The sequence below is a fragment of the Dermacentor andersoni genome, chromosome 9 (assembly GCF_023375885.2).
Source record: "Dermacentor andersoni chromosome 9, qqDerAnde1_hic_scaffold, whole genome shotgun sequence".
Taxonomy (NCBI): domain Eukaryota; kingdom Metazoa; phylum Arthropoda; class Arachnida; order Ixodida; family Ixodidae; genus Dermacentor; species Dermacentor andersoni.
The window spans coordinates 73415419-73437031 of record NC_092822.1 but is presented as its reverse complement, the minus strand read 5'-3'; the positions used below and the strand labels follow the sequence as shown (position 1 = coordinate 73437031).

General features: G+C 47.0%; 1 protein-coding gene across 2 annotated transcripts in view; it reads right to left on the bottom strand.

Moving 5' to 3' along the window:
• Window positions 1-19948, bottom strand: part of LOC126528236 (voltage-dependent calcium channel subunit alpha-2/delta-3-like) — a 189729-nt gene extending 169781 nt beyond the window's left edge. For both annotated transcript variants that reach the window (XM_055069215.1, XM_050176122.2), the window contains exon 1: window positions 19318-19948. In XM_055069215.1, the coding sequence (XP_054925190.1) occupies window positions 19318-19535 (218 nt within the window). In that variant the 5' untranslated portion in view covers window positions 19536-19948. The remainder of the gene's footprint in view (window positions 1-19317) is intronic.
• Between the last annotated feature and the right edge of the window lie 1665 nt (window positions 19949-21613).

Sequence of the window (21613 nt, the reverse complement as noted above, 5' to 3'; positions counted from 1 at the left end):
ACCTGTGCAGTATAAGCACACATCCAAATTCTCATAACTAGTGCGAGAGCTGGACCTGCGGCGGCAGAAGACATTCTGGAATCGTTGCCGTACAGAGAAGAAAAGCGGAAGATGACGACCGCGAAGAAACCACCCAATTCAAACCCGTCAGCTGTCACTCCTGCACTACTAGGGCAAATCCTGACGTTAACCATCTCCCGTGGGAATGTGCGGGCCTTGAAGTACTGCGCCAGAAGCACAGGCCTGGACAGATCCATTATCTTAACGGCTGGATCTGCCGGTCAAGACACCTGGACGCCCAACTCCCCCTGGGTGTTCGAGATAACTGCGGACCTTCAGGGCATGTATTAATCCCTTTTCCCACGTAGGCCTGCGTGCCAGCCCTTATATTTAAGATCTTCACGCACTCACTCATCCTGTCGTTGCTATGCCGACGCATCTCGCCAGGCTTACGGACGCCGCAGCGATATTGCTGCGGACAACGCCAGAAATGCCGCACTATTTCCGAAAGTGCTGCACGCTACCTGCTCAAAATTTGTCATTCAAGAGAATTGAGAGGAAGCTAAAGCTTTATTCGCCATTCCGGCGACCAACGATAGACAGAGTGCAGCAGTCGTCGGGACAATTCTACTGACGTTGGAGCCCCGGGCGGAGCGATATTTGACAACGCTTTTTTCGCCCGCGCCCGTAAACATTAGTTACGTTTATCTCGTCAAACAACGTACGTTGACACAGCGTACACAAACCATGGCAACTCAGTAACGCATCCGGAGTTTGCGCAGTTAGGACAACGCTATCTTTTAGCTGTACTTAAGGCGTTTACGTATGCTTGACAACACTAAGCTAACATGTCTAACTTAAAGCGATAACGGTAGCATGCAAACATCACAACAAACTTTCGGCGCGTCACGTTTTGGAGCCCATAGATTATAGGAATCTTCGCTCTAACCATAAAGTTTTCTACAAAATGTACTAGCCGGAAATCAGGCACTGTGATTGTCCTGCTGTCACGAGAATGATTGTAAGTATACATGGACGTACTTAATCTTCGCACTTCAAGCATTCTTGCGAGGTTAGTTCCGAGGCCTTGTGTTTCTAAATTTCCAAGCGTACGTGCCTGATGTTTGGAAGCAATTGCATTTGCAAGGCAAAATTTTGTTCGCGATGATAAATTTGCAATGTCACAGACTCCGTTCGAAGCCGGAAGGACGATGTTTAGGAAAATCCGTGTAGAAATAACCATCCCGCGCACGCTGGCTGAAGGTATAATTCCAGATCCCGCACACACCTAGCGTCAGAATTTGTAGTGGCAAACTCCACGGCGCGAACGATTCGCTACCGCCGTCGCCCTCCCACAGCCCTCTCCTCCTTCACTCTCTTCCACACTCCCTCGAGGATTCTTGCGATTCCGGGAGCAGCGCGCTGGCACGCAGGACCGTGGCCCGCGGCGCTGTAGAAGACGCGCGCTGGCGCCGTCGACTAAAAGCGACCGAGGAGCGATTCTTTGCTGCCGTTGTCGTCGTCGTAACATCTGCCGGCGATGGCCCCGCGAGACTGCGGCTCTTCGGGGCCGCGGCCCGTTTTAGAACAACCTCCCCCCCAGCGCCCCTCCCCCCACCCGCCGTCCTCTTCCGTTCGCTTCGGCGAACGACGTTCGCAGCATCCCGACGCCTCCTTCCCTTGTGCACCTAGGGCGCCGGCTTGAAGGCATCGCGTCTTGCCGCGTGCCTGTGTGTGTTATTCAGCTTTCGTTTTTCGTCTTCCCCCTCTCCCTTCACGTCTCACTCTCTAACCTTTTCTCTCATCGCGGTTCTTGTTCTTCGCTTGTTTCTTGCCCGCTGTGTAGCTCGCCGCGGCTGGTTCCCTTCGCCGGTGTTCAATGGCGACCGCTGCCAATACGCCGGAAGGGCAGGCGCTACAACACTATTGCATTCTTTGCGTTTTCTCTTATGTTTATTTTCTTTCTTAAATGACTTTTTCACGCGGTATGCGATGGCCACAGCTTGAAATCGAGGTGGAATCAACAGCTAAGCAAAACACCACGGCATAGAGGGTGACGACAGAGAGAGAGAGAGAGAGAGGTGAACGGCAGTGGTGTGAAGCAGATTAATTGCCCGGCCGGCAACTCTGCACATGGGAGAAAAGGAAAGCGCAGGAACGACGAGCAGAAAAGAAGACAGGAAGAGAACCTCATTCGCCGTCTCCGACTTGGAGTAATCACTTACTAATGCCTACACTGCTTCCACACTGGAATGGTCGGATGTCCCGAATGTGAAGAGCGCGGGTGCAATGTGCACAAATAAACTCGCACTGCACAACGCTCGACAGGGTTGACAACCGTGTATTCAGAGAAGGACACTCCTCAGCCCCTGGTCACAGCCGACGTCAGCTCGAGTTGCTCGAAAAGCGCGGCGACTCTTTAAAGCATGCACATTGAATGAAAAACACTTGTCAGTTGCCTCTCGCGTGCTGGTGCGAACGACAGAAAGGTGGGCTGAAGGCCTTAGCACTGGGCTTTCCAAAGTCTGCCACACCGACTGAGATTGGTTAAAATGTGAAATATAATTTCATTTTATTACCTTAAAGACCCCATAGGGGCATTACATAAGGGGTGGGTACATATATTCATTATACATCAGTTAAGGATCAAAGAGCACAAGTTTTAAACACAGCACACGGGAATGAAGTGGGCACGTAGTTTCAGCAAATACATACATAGATAGCACAAAATAATAAATGTGAACAGCATAATACCGTACTTTTTATTCCGAAATATGGTCGGTTATGTTTTGCACGAACGTGGTACAGCTTGTGGCGGCCATGTGGTGGGGCAGGTTGTTCCAATACGTTGCCACGCGAAGAAAGGAGGAGCCTGAAAAGGTGGCAGTACGAGTGCGAGGGCGGCCAACTTGGTACGCGTGACGAGTGCGTTGTACTATGAGAGCAGTGGGAATAATGTACGGTTGTTGATTAAATGAAGTATGATAAAACTTATGAAACAGAGAGAGACAGAGAGAGATAAAGTTGAGATCCGACGACGATCACCGAGGGTAACCAAACTGGATTTTTTTTTTCAATGACGACACGTCGACATAATACATAGAATGGATGAACCTTATGGCACGGTTTTGCATAGATTCGAGAGCGTTGATTAGATATGTTTGATGAGGGCTCCATACCGCAGATGCGTATCCGAGTTTAGGTCTGATTACGGTTTGATAGGCTGGCGATTGGGGTCTTGCTTTCAATTTCGTTTACAAAAAAAAAAAAAAAATAAAGACCAAAAAACCGAGAGCTTTCTTAGAAGATGAGATGACATTCGTAATACGCGTACTCCGAGACAAGTCATTAGTAAGGGTATTGCCAAGGTATTACAAATGTACTTGTAAGACTTCGCAGTTTCTACGTGTGCGTGTAGCGGCTTACGTCGGCGGGAGAATACCACTACTTTGCACTTATTTGGTTTTAGCGTCATTAGCCAGCAATCGCACCACTGTTGCAGACAGTTAATAAATTCCTGAAGAGATATTTAGTCACACACGTTGTCATTCTTTGGTAGACGACGCAGTCATGCGCAAAAATGCGAATATTGCGTGATACATGCAGTGGTAAGACGTTAATATATATATATATATATATATATATATATATATATATATATATATATATATATATATATATATATATATATATATATATATATATATATATATATTAGGAAGAGGAGAGGCCCGAGAACAGATCCTTGTGGAACAAGGACAAACCGTGAGCGGTTTACAAAGGAATACTTCAATCCATCGCAAAATATCGGGGTGCATATTCGCGAGCGAAAGCTTTAGTAATAATCGGCCAATGAGACACATCCTTACCTCCAAAAGCATTTCGCGACGCCATAAGTTTCTCGATTTCAATGTACAATTGGCGGTGTTATTAAATATTCGGCGGAAGCTTTGTTTTTTTTTTATTTTGCGGTCGATTATTCTGCTGGGATGAACGATAAAAGAAAAGCAGAAAACGAAACGAAATGGAGGCACGGAGGCCAGTCTTCCTTTCTACGTCTTCCTCTCTGCAAACGCTACGCTTCTTGAAGCATTGTTTAAGAGGACAAGAGCTGTGCTTCAATACCGAACTTCTATACGGATGATTCCCTCCCGGCTTCAGCTTAACCTATACGCAGTGGTACAGCTTCGCAGACCAATTCACAAAAGCCTGCAGGCATACTGAAAGAAAATCGCGTTTATTACGTCACAAATACGTTCCACGCAGTAGTCACTCGTAGCGTGTAATACTCACAAGTCGCGCGCAGGATTAACGGGCGAGAGCGCGCGCTCGTCGACAGCAACCTTCTAGGCGCCGGCGCGAGGCGAAATTGCGCGCCAAAGTTGGCGCAGGCGAAAACGCGCGCACCGTCCGCGTATCGGTGACAAAAAGCCGGGAAAAAGGAGCAACGAGGGCCCGAAGAGCCGGGGCTGCTCAAACAAGGACGCACTTTTCAGGAACAGTTGCGAAACGCCGTCCCTGGGATCTTCGATCAATCTTCGTCGCGGCCACCAACCTTTTTTTCTCGCTGCCTCGCTTGGCTCTGGCTTATTGATTTGATCCACGTGCTTTTCTTACGTTTCCCTCCCCCTCCCTTTCCCACTTCTCTACCCCTCTTCCTCTGTGCGTCTTTTCACTTTCCGATTCCAGGGCGCCGGCACCGGGAACGATGACACATGGGCGGCATGCTCCCGAACACATCTCGTATGCGTTCGAATTTTGTTTACAAGTTCGTCGCTGAAGACTGATGGTGGAACGAGATTAGGTTACGTCGTCGGCTGGCGTACAAACTCAGACACACGGCGCTGCTCCCAACAACACCTTTCGTAAACGCAACAGTCTGAGTTCCCTCCGTCGTGAATCAGTTTTCGTGGGGAGACTTGGGAGGAAAATACCTTGGGTGCTCAATTTAGCTTTGGTAAATACACAGCGAATAAATAAATAAATAAATAAATAAATAAATAAATAAATAAATAAATAAACAATGAAGGTAAGCTTGCCACGACGCAGAGTGTAATCTGACTTAACTTACGCGAATGCTGATGCCTTACGCTGCTATAGCCAAAGCGGCATAGATTTGGCAGCGTTTGAACGTTAGTGCAGCTGTTCACGTAGTAACATGGATAGCAGGTCCAAACGCAAAGCTCACTTTGAGCTCTGCACACAATAGTACTCTGGAGCTAGGCACAGCACTGTGTATACAAAGCAGCGCGCCACAACGACCAACCGTGCCCAGCCAGGCACGCGGTACGTTAAACGAGACCCTGCGCTTCGGTACCACGTGATGCGACTCGACTCGTTTCAATTTCAGTCTAGGAGTAGCGCACGGCCACTAGTTAGGGTTACGGAGAATCGAAAGACATTCAGCGAGGGGCACTCGCTGAAAGCTCGCTAGCAGCCTACAGGGCATGTCTCTCATGTCGTACTCGCAAATCAATTGACCCTATATACCCGCGGAGCACGCAGCTATTGCTGAATGCAAGCTGAATGCAAGCTGAATGCTTCGTCAGACTACGGGGCACCCTCTCAGGGTTGGCCTTCCTATGGCGCTAGATTTTTTGCAATGTTCTCCGGGAGTACCGGGTGACGCGGGGTTTGGGTAAGGGGGGGGGGGGGGGAGGAGTCAAATTCTCCTTGAGATCACGTGGGACCTATATACACGTGTCCAGAATGATGCAGGAGGGTGAGACCGGGAGCGGGGGCCCATAATGGCCGCGTTCCAAAAATTGATTTAATGGAATCAAGAAAGTCCCTGGAGCCTGGCGATATTTAAAGCGAAGCTGTCTAGGCGAACCCACCCGCACTTGATTGAGATCACAACTGCCGCTGTCCTGTCGAATAGCTGCAACACAGAACAGCGCTCACATAAAAAATGCGCTTGCATGTATATTAGCCCAAACTGCACCATGCTTACAAATGTGCCGGTGGCCGGTTTTGTTCCCTGTATACAGAATTACGCAGAGAAACAACAAACAGTACCTAAATAACATCTCTCTGCAACAAAAATTTACCTTTAAGCGCGTATTTCAATTATTGAAGCGAATCTCCGTGCGTTCTCTTGCGGCGCTTGGCGCGTCTCCTCGGCTGGCTCATCGCCGTGTAAGGTGAGCCAGTCCTGGAGACTGCGCAACAGGAAACTGGCCTGATCCCGGAGATGGGTGTGACGAAGGGTGTGCCGATCCACGGGACCGTGTACTCTACGGTCGTATACCGTATAGTGCACGGTATATTATCGGTCTCTAAATGGCGGCACTGTTTTCCGACCGCGAATCCACACCGACCAGCCCAGCTTCCAGTCGCATTATGTTTATTTTAATCACTTTCGCGCTATTCAAGCTGAGCAATGCAAGGGCGCTACTAGAAATGCACAACTAGACATGTCCGCAGGCGCAGTGCTCTCTGAAGTAGGACGCGCGTTTCAGGAAGGAAAGCAGGACACATGTTTGGAGCAATCCTCAGGCGGCACATAAAAGGGCCTGCTCCGCAGCTCCCTATGATGACCATGGAGTACATTCACCGCGAAAATACGTGCATACGCCGTAGTCAATCCTTTAAGTGCCATTTACCGGCTCTTAAACAATGCTGCAGCCTTTGCAAGACGTTAGCCGAAGCGCGCCTCTACAAACAAACTGGCGCTGGCCGGCAGGAGGAGAGAGGTGGCGCGCTGGTTCTACGCACTTCCTTTGTCGAGGCTCGTGTTGTGCCACATTTAGAAAGTCTGCGCAGGCGCTGTTAAAACGGGCCACTTCCGTTTGGCTAGAGCCTTTCAGACTGCACCCTATGCTGTTTTGGCTAAGCACCGGACCGCTAGAGAACGCCCGAGGCGTGCGGAAAGGTTGAGCTTAAAGAAAATCGACTGATTCTGCGCTTCCCAAACAGCAGGGCGGCCGTGATATATCAGAAAAAGTTCGCGACGCCGGATATACACACATCCGAGACCCCTCGCCCTCGCTCATTCATAGCGAGCGTCTCGAATCTGGCAGCCTTGATGTAATTATGTAGCATACGAGGTATTTCTTTAACCGCGTGCCTGCTCTCCTAAGGTCACGTGTTACGTAACGCCATCGGACAAAAAGGAAGGATGTTTCACATCCGACCCCCATGGCTCCTTGAGCTAGATCTAGTAAAGATAAATACCCAAGTTAGTGGACGGACTGATAGCCACCGGCTTAACACGGCTTGATAGTGCATCGCAAGTGTAATGCAGAGGTTGTGGGTTCGGCTGCCACCGGCGACTAGTTGTATTTTCGTCCACTTTCATTTCCCCTTTCTGTATTACTTTCTACATTTAAGTTTCAACTACAGTTAATATCCTCGATGTTTTCCTTTGCTTCATTTTCTGTTGGTTTTATATGGACATGATTATAAATATGCAGTCTATCTTTATTTTCTACTCCACTTCAAGCGTTCTGTCGTGTGCCATCGGGGGCGCCGACTCCGTCAAACCATTGTAATGACTTTTTTGTCGGCGCTCTCAACATCGCGCATGTTGAATAAATATTGATCTGTTGTGAAAATAGCGAAAATGTTGTAGGTAGACTATAGACGAATACGGTTGGACGACTTCACCTGCAAAATTTCCGTATCAGCTTCCTGTGAGGTCCAGGGATCTGGAAACCACTTACGCTAGGTCATTATCGGTGACCACCAAACCGACGGCAAGCTCAATGGAGGGGGAACAGTGGAGACTGCTGCAAATGGCTTTGAACAACCAAAGAACTTTTATGTGCAATGGTTAAGAATAACGGAGAGCGTAAGCCACGACAACGAAAAATTTGAGTTGGCAACCACTTTCCTTGCGCCGGAGAAAATTAAAGTTAAAGCTGCTGTTCCCGATACTCAACAATAAAGTTGGAATCAATAAATAAACAAACATAAAAGAAACATTTTCTATTTCCAAACGAAGTGATCACGCACTAAAAATACAATACTGGCCCAGGACGGGCCTGTTTGGCTGCTCATTTTTTTAGGAAAAGCATCGCGAATGCAACAAGTTGCCTGAAGCGGAGGTCTGTTGTGAAAATGTAGACTTGTTTATAGCCATGATGCAACCACTCTGCTGGAACCCCTGCGGGCCAATGCGGGGTAATGCTTGAATAAAAGAATGAAAGATTAAAAAAGGAATGAATCTCAACGAAAGAACGTTCTTACAGTCCGCCATCGTGAGAATTCGACCATAGCAGACCTAAAGTAGGCCATCGCCCAGCAGCAAAGCCTTTGGCGATGTTGCGCCACGGCGAAATGAGGCTGTACGGCCCCGTCCGTAGTTTTCACAACTACTTACCTAACTTTTACACTACTGATAAAATGCCAAACTTTTCAATATAGTTGAAAGGCGCTGAAAAGAAAAAAAAAAAACACATCTGAAGAAAAAGAAATAAAGAAAAAGACAGAATGATACATCAAGCTTCAGCAATTTCTCCGGCTCAAAACTCGTCTAAATAAGACGACACATACTTCACCGAGTATTCCAAAGCCGCAACGTTGGAGAAATTCTTACAACTCGGTCAATGTGCCCATGTGTGCGTGACAACATGACGACGGCGGCACGGGAGATTATACATACATACATACATACATACATATATATATATATATATATATATATATATATATATATATATATATATATATATATATATATCCTGATTACGAGGCACGCCATAGTAGTGGACTCCGATTTAATTTTGACCAACCAGGGTTTCCTTATCGTGCACCTAATGCAGGCTACACGTTTGTTTTCGCATTTCGCTCCTATTCAAATGCGGCCACGGCAACTGGGATCGAGCCCACAACCTCGAGCTCAGCAGCGCGACGGCAATAGCTACTAGGCTACCACGGCGGGTGTTACTTTCTTTTTTAATACCGTAACAGCAACAATAAAAAAAATGTGTTGTTATGGAACAAGACGAAGAGTAACAGGTTCGGAAAAGCTGGATCTCAGTTACCTAAGGAAAGCAAATAACTTCAGCATACATTTATAGACACATTGCAACACACAGACATGAACGAACAATACACAAAGCTCTGTAAGTCGCACAGCTAACGATTTTTGCACCGTAATCCCACTCCTTTGAACTGCTGGCTTTTCTGTTTAAACCGTACAAGATGTAAAAATATCACCTGTGGCCTGCAGTACAATTCTATAACTTGAGCCACGTTTCTCGCAGAGGCCGACATTATTTGGACGAGAAATCGATATGCGTAATCGATTATGTACAAAGAATACGAAATAAGTTCATAGTTAATTACTTTACCGGACATATTGCAGTGCACTAATTGTATTCAGCGAGTTTTCAAGGCATATCCACTAGGTACAAATGATGAGGGTGTCGCTGGTTTCAAAATAGCGGCCGTCAAAACGCACTGTTCCATCTTCTTTTTATTTCGTTCTTTCTTTTTAACGAAGCCCATTTTATGCAATTCAGGGAACCAAAGCAACCGGAACGCCAATCTATTCGCCGCACGCTATAGAAATAAATATCTCGAAACTGATGTCATCCTGAGACTTCGTTCCAAATAGACGCGCCTTGAGTTTTCGGTGACTAAAACGCTTCGTTATAGATTGCCAAAACATTGCATCATTATCGCAAGTGCGTTATTCCTTGCAATAAAGCATGACTAAACCTAAATTAGTAATAGTTTGTTAGGTAATCTGTCATGCATTTCAATTTCTTGCCCAAGTAATGTCCGGGTCCTCGAGTTATCGAAAATTCAATTTTGGGGTTTTACGTGCCAAAACCACTTTCTCATTATGAGGCACGCCGTAGTGGAAGACTCCGGAAATTTCGACCACCTGAGGTTGTTTAACGTGCACCTAAATCTAAGTACACGAGTGTTTTCGCATTTCGCTCCCATCTAAATGCGGCCGCCGTGGCCGGGATTCGATCCCGCGACCGTCGAGTAATCAAACCGACGAGCATAGAATTGTGCTATCTTCCAAAAGCAATGCTTGAAAGTTTTCTATGCTATAAAGGACACTCAGTATAATATACGGTTTTCTTTCTATAAGAAACAGGATTTTTGAAACTCCCCCGCCACATGTAGCACAATTCCGCTTGTTCTTGAGCTGGATTACTCCCAGAGGTGGACAACATTTGCACGGAATATTCGGACGAACGTCTTCCTACTTAACAAACATTCGATAATTAGCTTTTAAACTAATTACTTTAAGGCTTATACTTCCTCTTCAAATAATCTTAAACGACTTCCAAAGTCATTTCCACTTTGAAAGACTTTTGAGAAGGACACAAGTTTCGAGATATGCGTTCCCAAATATTGCGAGAAAATGCATTCGCGTTTCATTATTACCTGAGCTTCAATGCATAAAAAGAAGGTTTCTTGAAAAAGTAGATGGAAGAAGAGTGCATTTCTTCCGCAGCTTTGAAATCACTTATCTCAAAACTGGCGCTAGTTTCAAGAATAATTCCCAGGTATGTGCTTTCTTAAGATACCTGGCTTTATTTCGTGAATTGCAACAAGTGCGTTGAAATATTCAGTGAAGACGATTCTCAGGAAAAGTTTGTTAAATACTAAGTTATGCGTTTTGATGTCCAGCTTAAATATTGTCAGCCAGTTCAAGTGATTCATCTCAATGAGTAGATTCGTGCTATATGTCAAGGGTGATTTAAAAAAAAAATTAATGTAAAAAAAAAGTCCTGCGCATTCCATGCAACGCCCCCTCTTACGGCAACCACGCACTTAACGCGAAAAGGCAAGGACGGAACTGCTGTTATTCGTTTTCTCAGAGCAGCACTTCACAAACTAAATATCAAAAATTATCTGCCGTTATAAAATGCGCTGCATACAAAACGCCTCTCGGGTCAAAGAAAGGACAGAACTCCGCTTTTAAACACATCACACGCACGTTCCAGCCCGAGCTAAGAATAAATCCAGAAGGACATTTCATTATACAACGGAGCTCTTCAGCTAGACTGCCAACCGGGCGGTTTGCGATTCTTCGAATATTTTAAGTGTTGCTAAAAATGCACACCTGCTTTCGCTTGCCAAGCTAACGAGTAAAAAAAAAGACACTAACATGACGCGAACACCCAGTTTTCTGTTTTGCGCCCATATTTGCAAAGAATGTCCTAGCAGACGCTGAGATTCATTTAGCATGTTACATCGCACAAAAGGCGCCCGCCATTGTGTGTCCGCGTGGGCTGCGCAGTGTCCACATGGTTGCGTGCATCAGGCGTCGTCCCTGTACTCCAAGAAAATTTCCCAAAGTCGGCTTAGGTTCATTGAAATTGTCCAGATCGATGGGGAAGGCTGCGGCTAAGGAGTCTTTTGTGTTGAATAACCAAGAATTTGTTGTATAGTCGTTTATCGAATGCGACAGTATGGGAAACTTGGCTTCTGGCACCATCCCCAATGATAGCGAAACACGCACACATATTAAAAAGACCATTCAAAGGCACAGTGCATAGGTAAAAAAAATACAGACATAACTAAAAGCTTTCACACTTACAGTGAAAAAAACTCTCCGCATACACTCTGCCGATATAGTAAGAACGTGACGTTATGTGTAAATCTATTCAAATAATGTTGAAATGCAGATTCGGCGTAATACGAAATGAGAGCTGGGGTCAAACAGCGCGAAAAAGACGAGGACACAAGGAAACAAATACCACAGACAAGAGTTGACTGCCAAGTGGAAGTTTATTTAAAAAAAAACAATTATGGGGTTTTACGTGCCAAAGCCACTTTCTGATTATGAGGCACGCCGTAGTGGAGGACTCCGGAAATTTCGACCACCTGGGGTTCTTTAACGTGCACCTAAATCTAACTACACGGGTGTTTTCGCACTTCACTCCCCATCGAAATGCGGCCGCCGTGGCCGGGGGAAGTTTATATGAAATTCACCGGACATTTATACCTTTCTTCAGCATAGGCATGCACACATCAGGCGCAAGAAGCTCCTCGCCAGCGCAGCAGTAACTTAAAGAATGGCTATGGGAGTCATTTAGCCGGACACTGTAACAAGTGTCACTGCATCCCCATATTTGAAAAGATAAAATTCATAGGGAAAGGAAAGCGTAAGAGGGAAAGGGAAATAGTAGAGGCCTTTCACATTAGAAGGGAAGGAGATAAATGTGTAAGCACTCCCTCTCTTGCCTTGTCGAGAAAAGAAATCACATTTTTGGAAGAAAGATTATAATGTTGTTGATTTGCAGATGTTTTTGCGACTGATGTGCGCATGCCTATGCTGAGAAAAGGTATAAATGTCCGGTGAATTTCAAGTAAACTTCCAGTTGGCGGTCAGCGCTTGTCTGTGGTATTTGTTTCCTTGTGTCCTCGTCTTTTTCGCGCTGTTTAACCCCAGTTCTAAGTATGAACCAACTAGCCCTCATCAATATCTTACTAATACGAAATGAGAGTCAGGACGCAGTTCCGTGCAATAGTACGGGGTGCTTCTCGCTCAAGATTGGCACACAAAGAGTACTCAAAGACTAACCTTTTCGCCATCAGATCCGATTGCACCGATTTCGAGAAAAGAAGTGTGCTGAAATATTTGCACACCGACGTGGTGGCTCGGTGGCTGTGGTGTTCTACTGCTGAGCACAAGGTCGCAGGTTCGATTACCGCGGCCACGAAAGTCCCATTTGAATGGGAGGAAGGGGGGGAAAGCGAAATGCACCTGTGCGATGCAATTAAAGGGTCCTGCACAGCGCGTTGAAGCCTTCACGGGTGCCAGAAATTTTCGCGGCCCACGCGCACGTCGCATCCACGTACAGTCGCACCTGTGTCTGTAGTTATAACACCGTCTTGGCAATTCAAGCGAAACACTGACTTGTGCTGCCGCTGTCATCGATTCAGCATTTGGGTGAAACTGCCTTTCTTTTCCACTAAGTTTTTCATAGGACCATTGTTAAGTTGGGAGGTCAAAACCCACGCATCGGCCAATAAAACATCGGCAGCGAAATGCAATATCGTTCCAGCTATTACGTTTGCACAGAGTGGGGAAAGTGCAGTGCGGGAAATTGAACCGAAACAAAAGCGCATTTCACGACAGATTTAGGATTTTGGCTATCAAACACTGTCACATTCATGCGATAGCATTTAGATGGCACCACACCAAACTGGACTTAGTGTGCTAAAAATGCCAGTCGCCATAATAAAAGCTTTCGCTTGCCCTGTAAGGTCCATTAGGTGGCTGAGAGAGACGTTCATCTATTTGCAGGGCGTCTCTTTTAATGCGAGATTCTGGCGAGCTGGTCCATGAGGTCATGGGGGTACAGCTATTCTCACAGAGCGTAAAAGTTTTTTACGCTGTGTTAAAAGTTTTACATAAGTTTTTAATGCGGTACAGCGGTTTGCGATAGTCTTTCGTGCCCGCAAAATTAAAAACACTATGACAATGGGCCCAAGAAAGCCCCACGTGTTTTTGTTTGCGAATAGCGAAAGTGACTACTTTATCGGTACGCCTCAACGAATTCTCACATTATGGTGACTGCAATGGTGCAGAATAAGGAAAACACTTGACTTCAATCATTCAAGAGAACAGGTTGGCTTCAGAAAAAGCTTTTCTACAATGGATCCCTTCCGTGTCATCAATCAGGTAATCGAGAAATTATGTAGTACAATCAACCTCTCTATTTTGCTTTCATAGATTATGAAAATGCATTTGTTTCAGTAGAGATACCAGTAGTCATAGAGGCATTGCATAATCAATTAGTACAGGAGGCACACGTGAATATATTGAGAAATATCTACAAAGATTCTACAGCTACCGTGGTTCTCCAAAATAAAAGAAGAATGTTACCTATCAAGAAAGTGGTCAGTCAAGGAGACACAATCTCTCCAATATAAATAACTGCATGCTTAGAAGAAGTATTCAAGCTATTAGACTGAGAAGGCTTGGGAGTGAGGCTCAGCGGTGGCTATCTCAGGAACCTTCGATCTGCAGATGACATTGTCCTATTGAGCAACAATAAGGGACGAATTACAACAAATGATTGAGGGCTTTAACAGAGAAAGTGTAGTAGTGGGGTTGAAGATTAATATACAGAAGACAAAGCCAATGTTCTATAGCATGGCAAGAGAACAAGAATTCAGGATCGCCAGTCATCCTCTAGAGTCTGTTCAGGAGTACGCTCACCTAAATCAATTACTCACTCGGGACCCTGATCATGAGAATGAAATTTAGAGAAGAGTAAAAATCGCTTGAAGGGCATACGCCAAATCCTGACAGGGAGCTTACTACTGTGGTTGAAGAGCGTACAATCATTGCATTCTACCGGTGATGGCATATGGGTGATAGCAGGCGGGGCTCATCACCATTACAGACTGCTTATGCTTTTCAGTAAAGTTTAATTGTTGTCTTACACAAGCTTCGGAACGCTATAACGAAGCACTTTGGAATTAGTACCATAATGCACTTTTGCCAATTAGCATCACTTCACGTTTTAGGTTATGGAGATGCGCATACTAGCGCGGAGTGGCGAACATGGGAGCTCGGTGATGACAGTACGATAAATTAAAAAAAAATTTAATTATGGGGTTTTCCGTGGCAAAACCACTTTCTGATTATGTGGCACGCCGTAGTGGAGGACTGAAATTTCGACCACCTGGGGTTCTTGGACGTGCGCCTAAATCTAAGTACACGGGTGTTATCGCATTTCGCCCCCATCGAAATTCGGCCGCCGTGGCCGGGATCCGATCCCGCGACCTCGTGCTCAGCAGCCCAACACCATAGCCACTGAGCGACCACGGCGGGTCAGGCTAAATTAAAGTAAGCCTAATTAGAAATAGTGAATCAGCACATACCGGTGTATTACACTCAGTATTTCGCTGTATGTCTCTCGTACGCAAAATCTGGGCCTACTAGACGAGGAAACGATAGCCAAACCCGTCCATGCGGCGACGCGTACTGTTCACAGTATATTATTTATATTGGGCTTCTGTGGGATGAAAACCATATAAAAATGACAACGCTGATTTTTTTTTTATTCGCTTTCGAAGTCGTAGTCATACACGTATTTTTTTTTTTTTTTACAGATAAACAATCAACTACCCACGGGAAAACGCTGTTAAAATCTCACTGACATTGGCATAAGCAAGTAGCTTTCTCTACAGGACGCGCTGCTCCCCTTCTCTCCGATTTGCCGCGACCACGAAGTCTAGAACGTTTGCAATATCATTCTTTAGCGTTGGGCACATTCTGTAGAATGAAGAAAAGTTGCTGGCTTTCTAAGAACGTCGGACGACCAGCCTTCAGTATGCGCAATATACTTGCGCCGTGATCAGCGAGTGGCTAGCAGCAAAAGGCGAACACTTTCTTGAAAGACATTCCGTGATCATAGCTTTTGAATATTGTTGATGATAAGTGTGGTTACATAAAGATGAACGCAGTGACGATTTTTTTGTGTGTTTGCGTGCCGCAGTAAGGATTAGGCTGGAAATTAACGGCACGTCTCGAAGAGAAAGCGTGTTTGTAACACCGTATTTGTCACGAACGAACACATACAAGCATTCCTTCTTTCCCCGTACTATAGCACAACTGTTATTGTCTAACTGAAACCAGGTCCCAATCTGTGATCATTTATTTTTGATTGTTGTACTATCCTTCATTGGCTCACTTGTTGCCACTGTATGTAGTACTTGTTGCCCCTCCTACTTGGACCATGTGTTCACAGTATTAAATAAATAGAAAATTAACAAAATAACTATTCAAACATGTATGTTACCCGTTTAAATATTCAAAACAGCCACTCTTGGCGTGAATGGAGGCTTCGTAGACCAGAATAGACGCAAAAACGGCAGGCAGCTGGCGACGCCATCTTGAAGTTCTCGCACCTACTTGCCGTGACGTCACAGATTTTGACGGCAGCTGCTCGTACCCAGCTAAATGTTTTCTATTGGTTTTCTATTGGTAAAGACGGAATACGCCGCATTCTAAAAGCAGACAAATACTGACGTTAAACTTTCGATAACTTTTGTTAAGCCAGAACACACACATACACTCAGAAAGACAAGAATGATTTCAAAATCTGTGACGTCACACTGACGAACAGCGCCAATTCACCTGCGCGAAATTGAAAAAAAAAATGTAGCTTTGACCTGCATTTTCCAGTGAAATAAACTATTACCACGAACTTGACGATAATAGAGCTTTGAAAGAATGCATCATCAGTCAAAATTGATTTGAAATTTCTCTTTAAATACTGCAAGGTGAATCCCGAATTATTTCCGGATACACCTTACAGCTCTCGTATTTTACAAGGTCTTTTACGGTAAGAAACGTATTCAGAAAGAAAAATACACAAAGAAGCCTGTGCACACATGCCCGTACAGACCTCTTTTCGAAGGTACGGGAGCTTGCATGCAGGTTCAAGTGACTCAAGTGCTCCTTCTTCCACCGAAATACTCTCGAAGGGAATAAACTTGCCCAAGAAACTGTCTGCGCTTCACCGTCAACATGTTCATATTCGCTTCGTAATTTTCTTTTTAGTCAACGTGGCGTCAGAGTTGAGCGTGGTTCTTTCTTTCGCTCTGTGTTTTATATTATACTTTTTGCAAACATTGATTAGCCACTATGATTAACTGTTTGTATTCCGAACAGTTACGAAACGTTACCAATCTGAGTTTCGTTGCGCATACGCATTCTTTGTCATTCGAACGCTTCTATTCCCCTTTATGCTAATGCTTTACGGGCGCTGTAGGTACTGTCAATAAATAAATAAATAAATAAATAAATAAATAAATAAATAAATTCTAGCGGGAAGGACAGCAGTTTGGTGTACGCTGAACGCTCCGTGACGGCAGCCTCAAAATTGTTTTTTAGGACTCCATCAACGATTATTGGTTTATTTTTATTTATCATTATTTTTTATGGTGGAACCGACAAGTGCGGTAGCCAGCCCAATCGATAAGAAAAACGGGAGCGCTGTTGAAGTCTATTACGTGAAGGGGGGATGACATGGTAGCTGGAATGTATGGCGTCACCAACGGCTTACACGGGCTGCAATGATGACAAGGCTTACGGCCAAATTGCAAGCACTCTCGCTATCAATGCACCTCAATCAAAACTGTTCCTCTCCTCCCCCCCCCCCCCCCCCCGTGTCTCCAACTTCTACACTCTAAAAAAAGTTTACACCCTTTGGGTTGTGTTTTGTCCCCAAACATTAACCGTCATCTGTCTTGCCCGCATTTCCTTTCTATAACGCTGCGAGCCCGGTACTTCCTAGTCACGAGCGGCTGGCGCGTTATCAACTTGACACAGCATTTCATACAGAAAAGTAGCGAGCGCCGAGTTTTCAAGAGAGGAAACGCAAGAAAGGCAGACGAAGATTATTGTTTAGATAAGCGCCAAAGGGTGTAAACTTTTTTTAGAGTGTAGTCATTGACGAATGGCTTCAATTGTTGCTGAAAAGATACACTCTTAAACAAATATACGCCCTTGGGGGTGTATATTTGACACACAACAATAATCTTCAACTGTATTGCTTGCGTTTCCTTTCTGTAAACGCTGCGCTCGCTAATTTCCTGTCGAGAATGCTCTGTCATACTGATAACGCGCATTCCGTTCGTGACTTGGAAGTGCCGGGCTCGCAGCGTTAAAGAAAGGAAATTCACACAAGACAGATGCTGTGTGGCAAGACACGACCCAAAGGTGTAATTTTTCTTAAAGAGTGTAGCAGCTCACGGCCTATGCAGTGATGAGGATGAAGCGAGGACTCCTTCAAGCGCGAAGGGATGGCTAAACGCCGCAGCCCAACGAAGTCGGTGCGAGGCGCGCAGAACACGCGCCTTCCCCTCAGTTTTCAAACCAGCGAACGACCAGCGCCCTCCTCCTCGTAAAACGAGATGCGCGCAGCGTAGCGTTGAAAACCAGCAGCATGCTGCGAGCGCCAGCTTCTTTCCTAGCACAGGAGGAGCGCACGCGAGGATGTAAGAGGGGAGGGAGAAAGGGACAAGGGGGAGTACCGGCAGCTGCTGACTCCCAGTGCGCATGCGCAGCAGCTCGCACGAGCACCGAGGACGCGCGTGCGCATGCGCGCGAGGTTCGGGCCGCGGCCCTCGCGTCGATGCGACGAAGCAGCAGCAGCAGCCCTACTCACGCTCCAGGGCCGATGTTCTGACCCTCCCCTCGCCTGCCGCCGTTTGCTTCGCCGGCAGAAACAAAGCTCAACTGCAACACGCTTTCTTTTCTCTTTCCTTTTTCTTCCTTTTTTTTTTTTGCCTGCGGAGATCTATGCATCGCGCGCTTGATGAACGAACAACAATACCCGGAAATTGGATGCTCGTAGCATAAATATTTGCTAGGGAAACCCCGGTGGTGTGGAAACAAGCGCGATTTGATCGAGTTGAACCAGTCGATTTATGAACTATTCGGGAGTTCTTCGAAAGCGCGGCTCGCTTTTTGCAATAATTTACATTCTCCGTCGAGAAAGCGCGTGACCCAGGCACGTGACCTTAGTCGCATCTAAGAGCGCGCTTCAAACGCCGGTAAGCAGGCGTAGTTTTCCCGCAGGTTTGGTGACTTCAGGGAATACACGCCTGGAACGGTTGCTAATCTTCCAGATGCGAAATGCACGGTTGCTTCACAACGGGGAGCACAATAAAGCAGCGGCGTGGGAGTACCGCGTTTTTTTTTGTTCTTCTCTTTCCTAGGCAGCTGACGTTTAGGCAGCTGCATGTGGTGTTATTTTGATCGCTTCGACACAAACGCGCGTTATTGGCGGGGTCGTACAGACGTTGAGTGCTGTGTCGTCGTGTTAGCACTTCAATGTCATCATCCTGAGGGAAGAAGCACATGTGATTCAATTTTCAAGTAGTCTTTAGGCTATAATTCGGCGCAATGCAATGCAGCTCCACTGAGCTCTCCTGCAAAACAGCCGTATCGTGGTGTTTTGCAGCAAAACGTACACGAAGCCAAGCGCAGAGACAAACCGGAACTTTGACCGAAACCTTTCACTCTCGGGTCTCTCCGATTGCACTTGATGCTTAGCGTGAGTCACCCACAATACTCGCCTTGGGCGGCTAGATGTGTGAATGCGCGAGTACTAATGATTTTTCTAATCAAGCAGGTTTCAGCATCCGCTAGTTAGGGAGAACTGAACCCAGAGAACTCGCTTAAGGCAGCAGAAGCATCAATCGAGCTTGGCGTTCAGATTTGTAGGTGCGACTTCTCTTGCTTGCACCGGACCCTGCGGGTGAAGCACCATTCACCAGCAGCTCTCATTCGCGCTTCGGCATTTGGTTTCAGCAGAAGACTTTCCAAACGAAGGTCAGCGCTTCGCGGTTGAAGCTACGCGCAGGAAGGTAGGTACTCACTCGTTGGCTATTGCCTCCGTGCCGTTCGCGTCGGACCCGGCCAGCAGCGGGAGCGCCGAAGCCACCAAGAAGAGAATCACGGGCGACGACGCCGAAAACCGGTAGCCGTAGCGGCGGCAGCAGCAGCACGATTGGCGGCGGTTGCGCAGTAGCACCGGTAGTCTGGGTCGCACGTCGGCCGGCGGCGTCCAGCGCTCAGAGCCGCGGCTGATCCCCATGGGTGTCGACACTCACGTGGGAATCCCGACGCACGCGTCCATCGGCCGACGACGGTGGGTCCTAGACGAGCACCGTGAACGCATCACGCATGGCGGCCAAAGCCGGCGCGGCAGCTCCGGCTCGCGCGCCGCCGTCGACACCGACGCGCACTCGCCGACGACGGCATCGCCACAGCCGGCCCCGCGAAACGAGCGTGCAAATTCGCCCGCGCCCGAGCGCGCGCGAGCCCGACGTTGCACCGCAGCAAGCGGATCGCACAATCGGCTCGGAAGCGTTGCACAGCACAGTGAGGTGGACGAATCCAGGAGTGCAGAGAGACGGATACCGAGCGCGCACGCAAAGAACCTTCCCAAAGCGGCGACGGTAGCACACGGCCACACACGCCCAACCCGGCGCTCCTTTCGGCGATAAACCGCGGCGCTAACGGAGAAGAAAAAAAGCGTCGGCGGAGAGAGAGGGCTAGCGTCGTTAGCGTCGTCGCCGTTCGCGGCGCGCTTGCTGGCTTGGCTGCGCCGGCTGACGCTGCGAGCCAACACGAGCCGGAGCCAGAAAACAGTGCTCGCGGATGAGGAGAGGGAGAGGCGAACGCGAGCTTTGGGTTCAGCTGCAGCTGTGCTTTTTTTTTTTTCCATACTCCGCACGATGTGCTTGCCCGCACCCTACCGGAAACTAGTGGAGAAGCCGATGCAGCGCAGCCGCCCGCAGCGCCTCGCTTCTCTGCACGGCAGCGTCAGCTCGTTCGATGCCTTCCACGGGAACGGGGTTCGGAGAGGCTGTCTCTTCTCTCGCAAAGTTCGTGGCCAAATACGCGATTCTGAAACATCACGTGTTCCGGTCCTTAGCCGGTGACGTCGCGCCTCTGTCGTGGCTGCTCTATATCGGTGTAGCGAATGCGCTGTTTTTCGAGGCGCGCTCCGCTCGTGGGGACAGATGCAGCCTGTGACAACGTGTCCAAATTTGTCATTTCATGTGCTCCCAGGATGCCTGCACTGTCAGTTCAAAAGAGGACGTGAACGTAAAAGAAGTTATAAAGTGAGCGCTACGTGTCCTTGCTCCGTAACTGGTCGCTAAACGTGCCGGAACGTGAAGAATATTGTACTCGAGCTTGAATCACACCAGTGTGACATGCAATGTATAACCTGAAATATGAACGGCGCAGTGATGTTGATTTTTCTGTTTCGACTACAATAGATCGATGGATTAGACTTGATTCATTAAGCTTTTTTATGAATGCTTTTTATTTACCTGTTAAAGTCCGTTTCATACTAGACAAATAAAGCCAGTTTCAAATACCGTGTTTACCACAACTTGGATGTCTGAAAGAACAAGGGACCCCAAATTAGTCACGCGTTGCATTGTATCTTCATAAGTCTGATTCCTTGTGGAAAAGGTTGACAGTGCATGCCTTGTCTTTCTTTTTCCTAAACGAAAGAAAACGTACGTTCTAACCCCTTACCACATATCCCAGTGCCTATGACACGAGTGGAAAATACGTGAAAAATATTGTCTAATTGGGCGCTTAAGGTACCTTTGTGTCACCTTAACATAGCAGAGCAGAATGAAGATGATAAAGCTTTTTAAAATACGCAGGGCTCAGTGGCCTATACTAAGGTGATTTGGTTGGGGAATCAGGAGATATCGACAGGGCCGATTACCGTGGATTGCTACCCCGCACGATTACACCCCGTGGAGAATGCTCGACTACGACGCTATTGCGTACAGCGCTCGCAGAACAGTCTCGGCCTCCGCCGATGATGGATGCACTCCTAGAAGATCGTCACTTCCCCGCTGTGCTTTCGTCGAAGGCCAGCGTGCAATAAATTACACCTCACCACATGTTTCTTTGCGAAAGCACCGCGTCAGTCGAGGCCATAATGTGTGGAATTGTGGATCAGTTGACATCTCATTATTTTTAAAGCGAAACTTTCATTGTGCCGCCATTCGACTTTTCCAGTGCTGCTACTGTTGCTGATTCCTTGCACGCCACGTCGGGAGGTGGTTCAGAACGTGCATATATAGGAGCGTGGCAGACAGGAAAGGCGACGCGAGAAACTCGTTTGGTCCTGTACACCGCGTC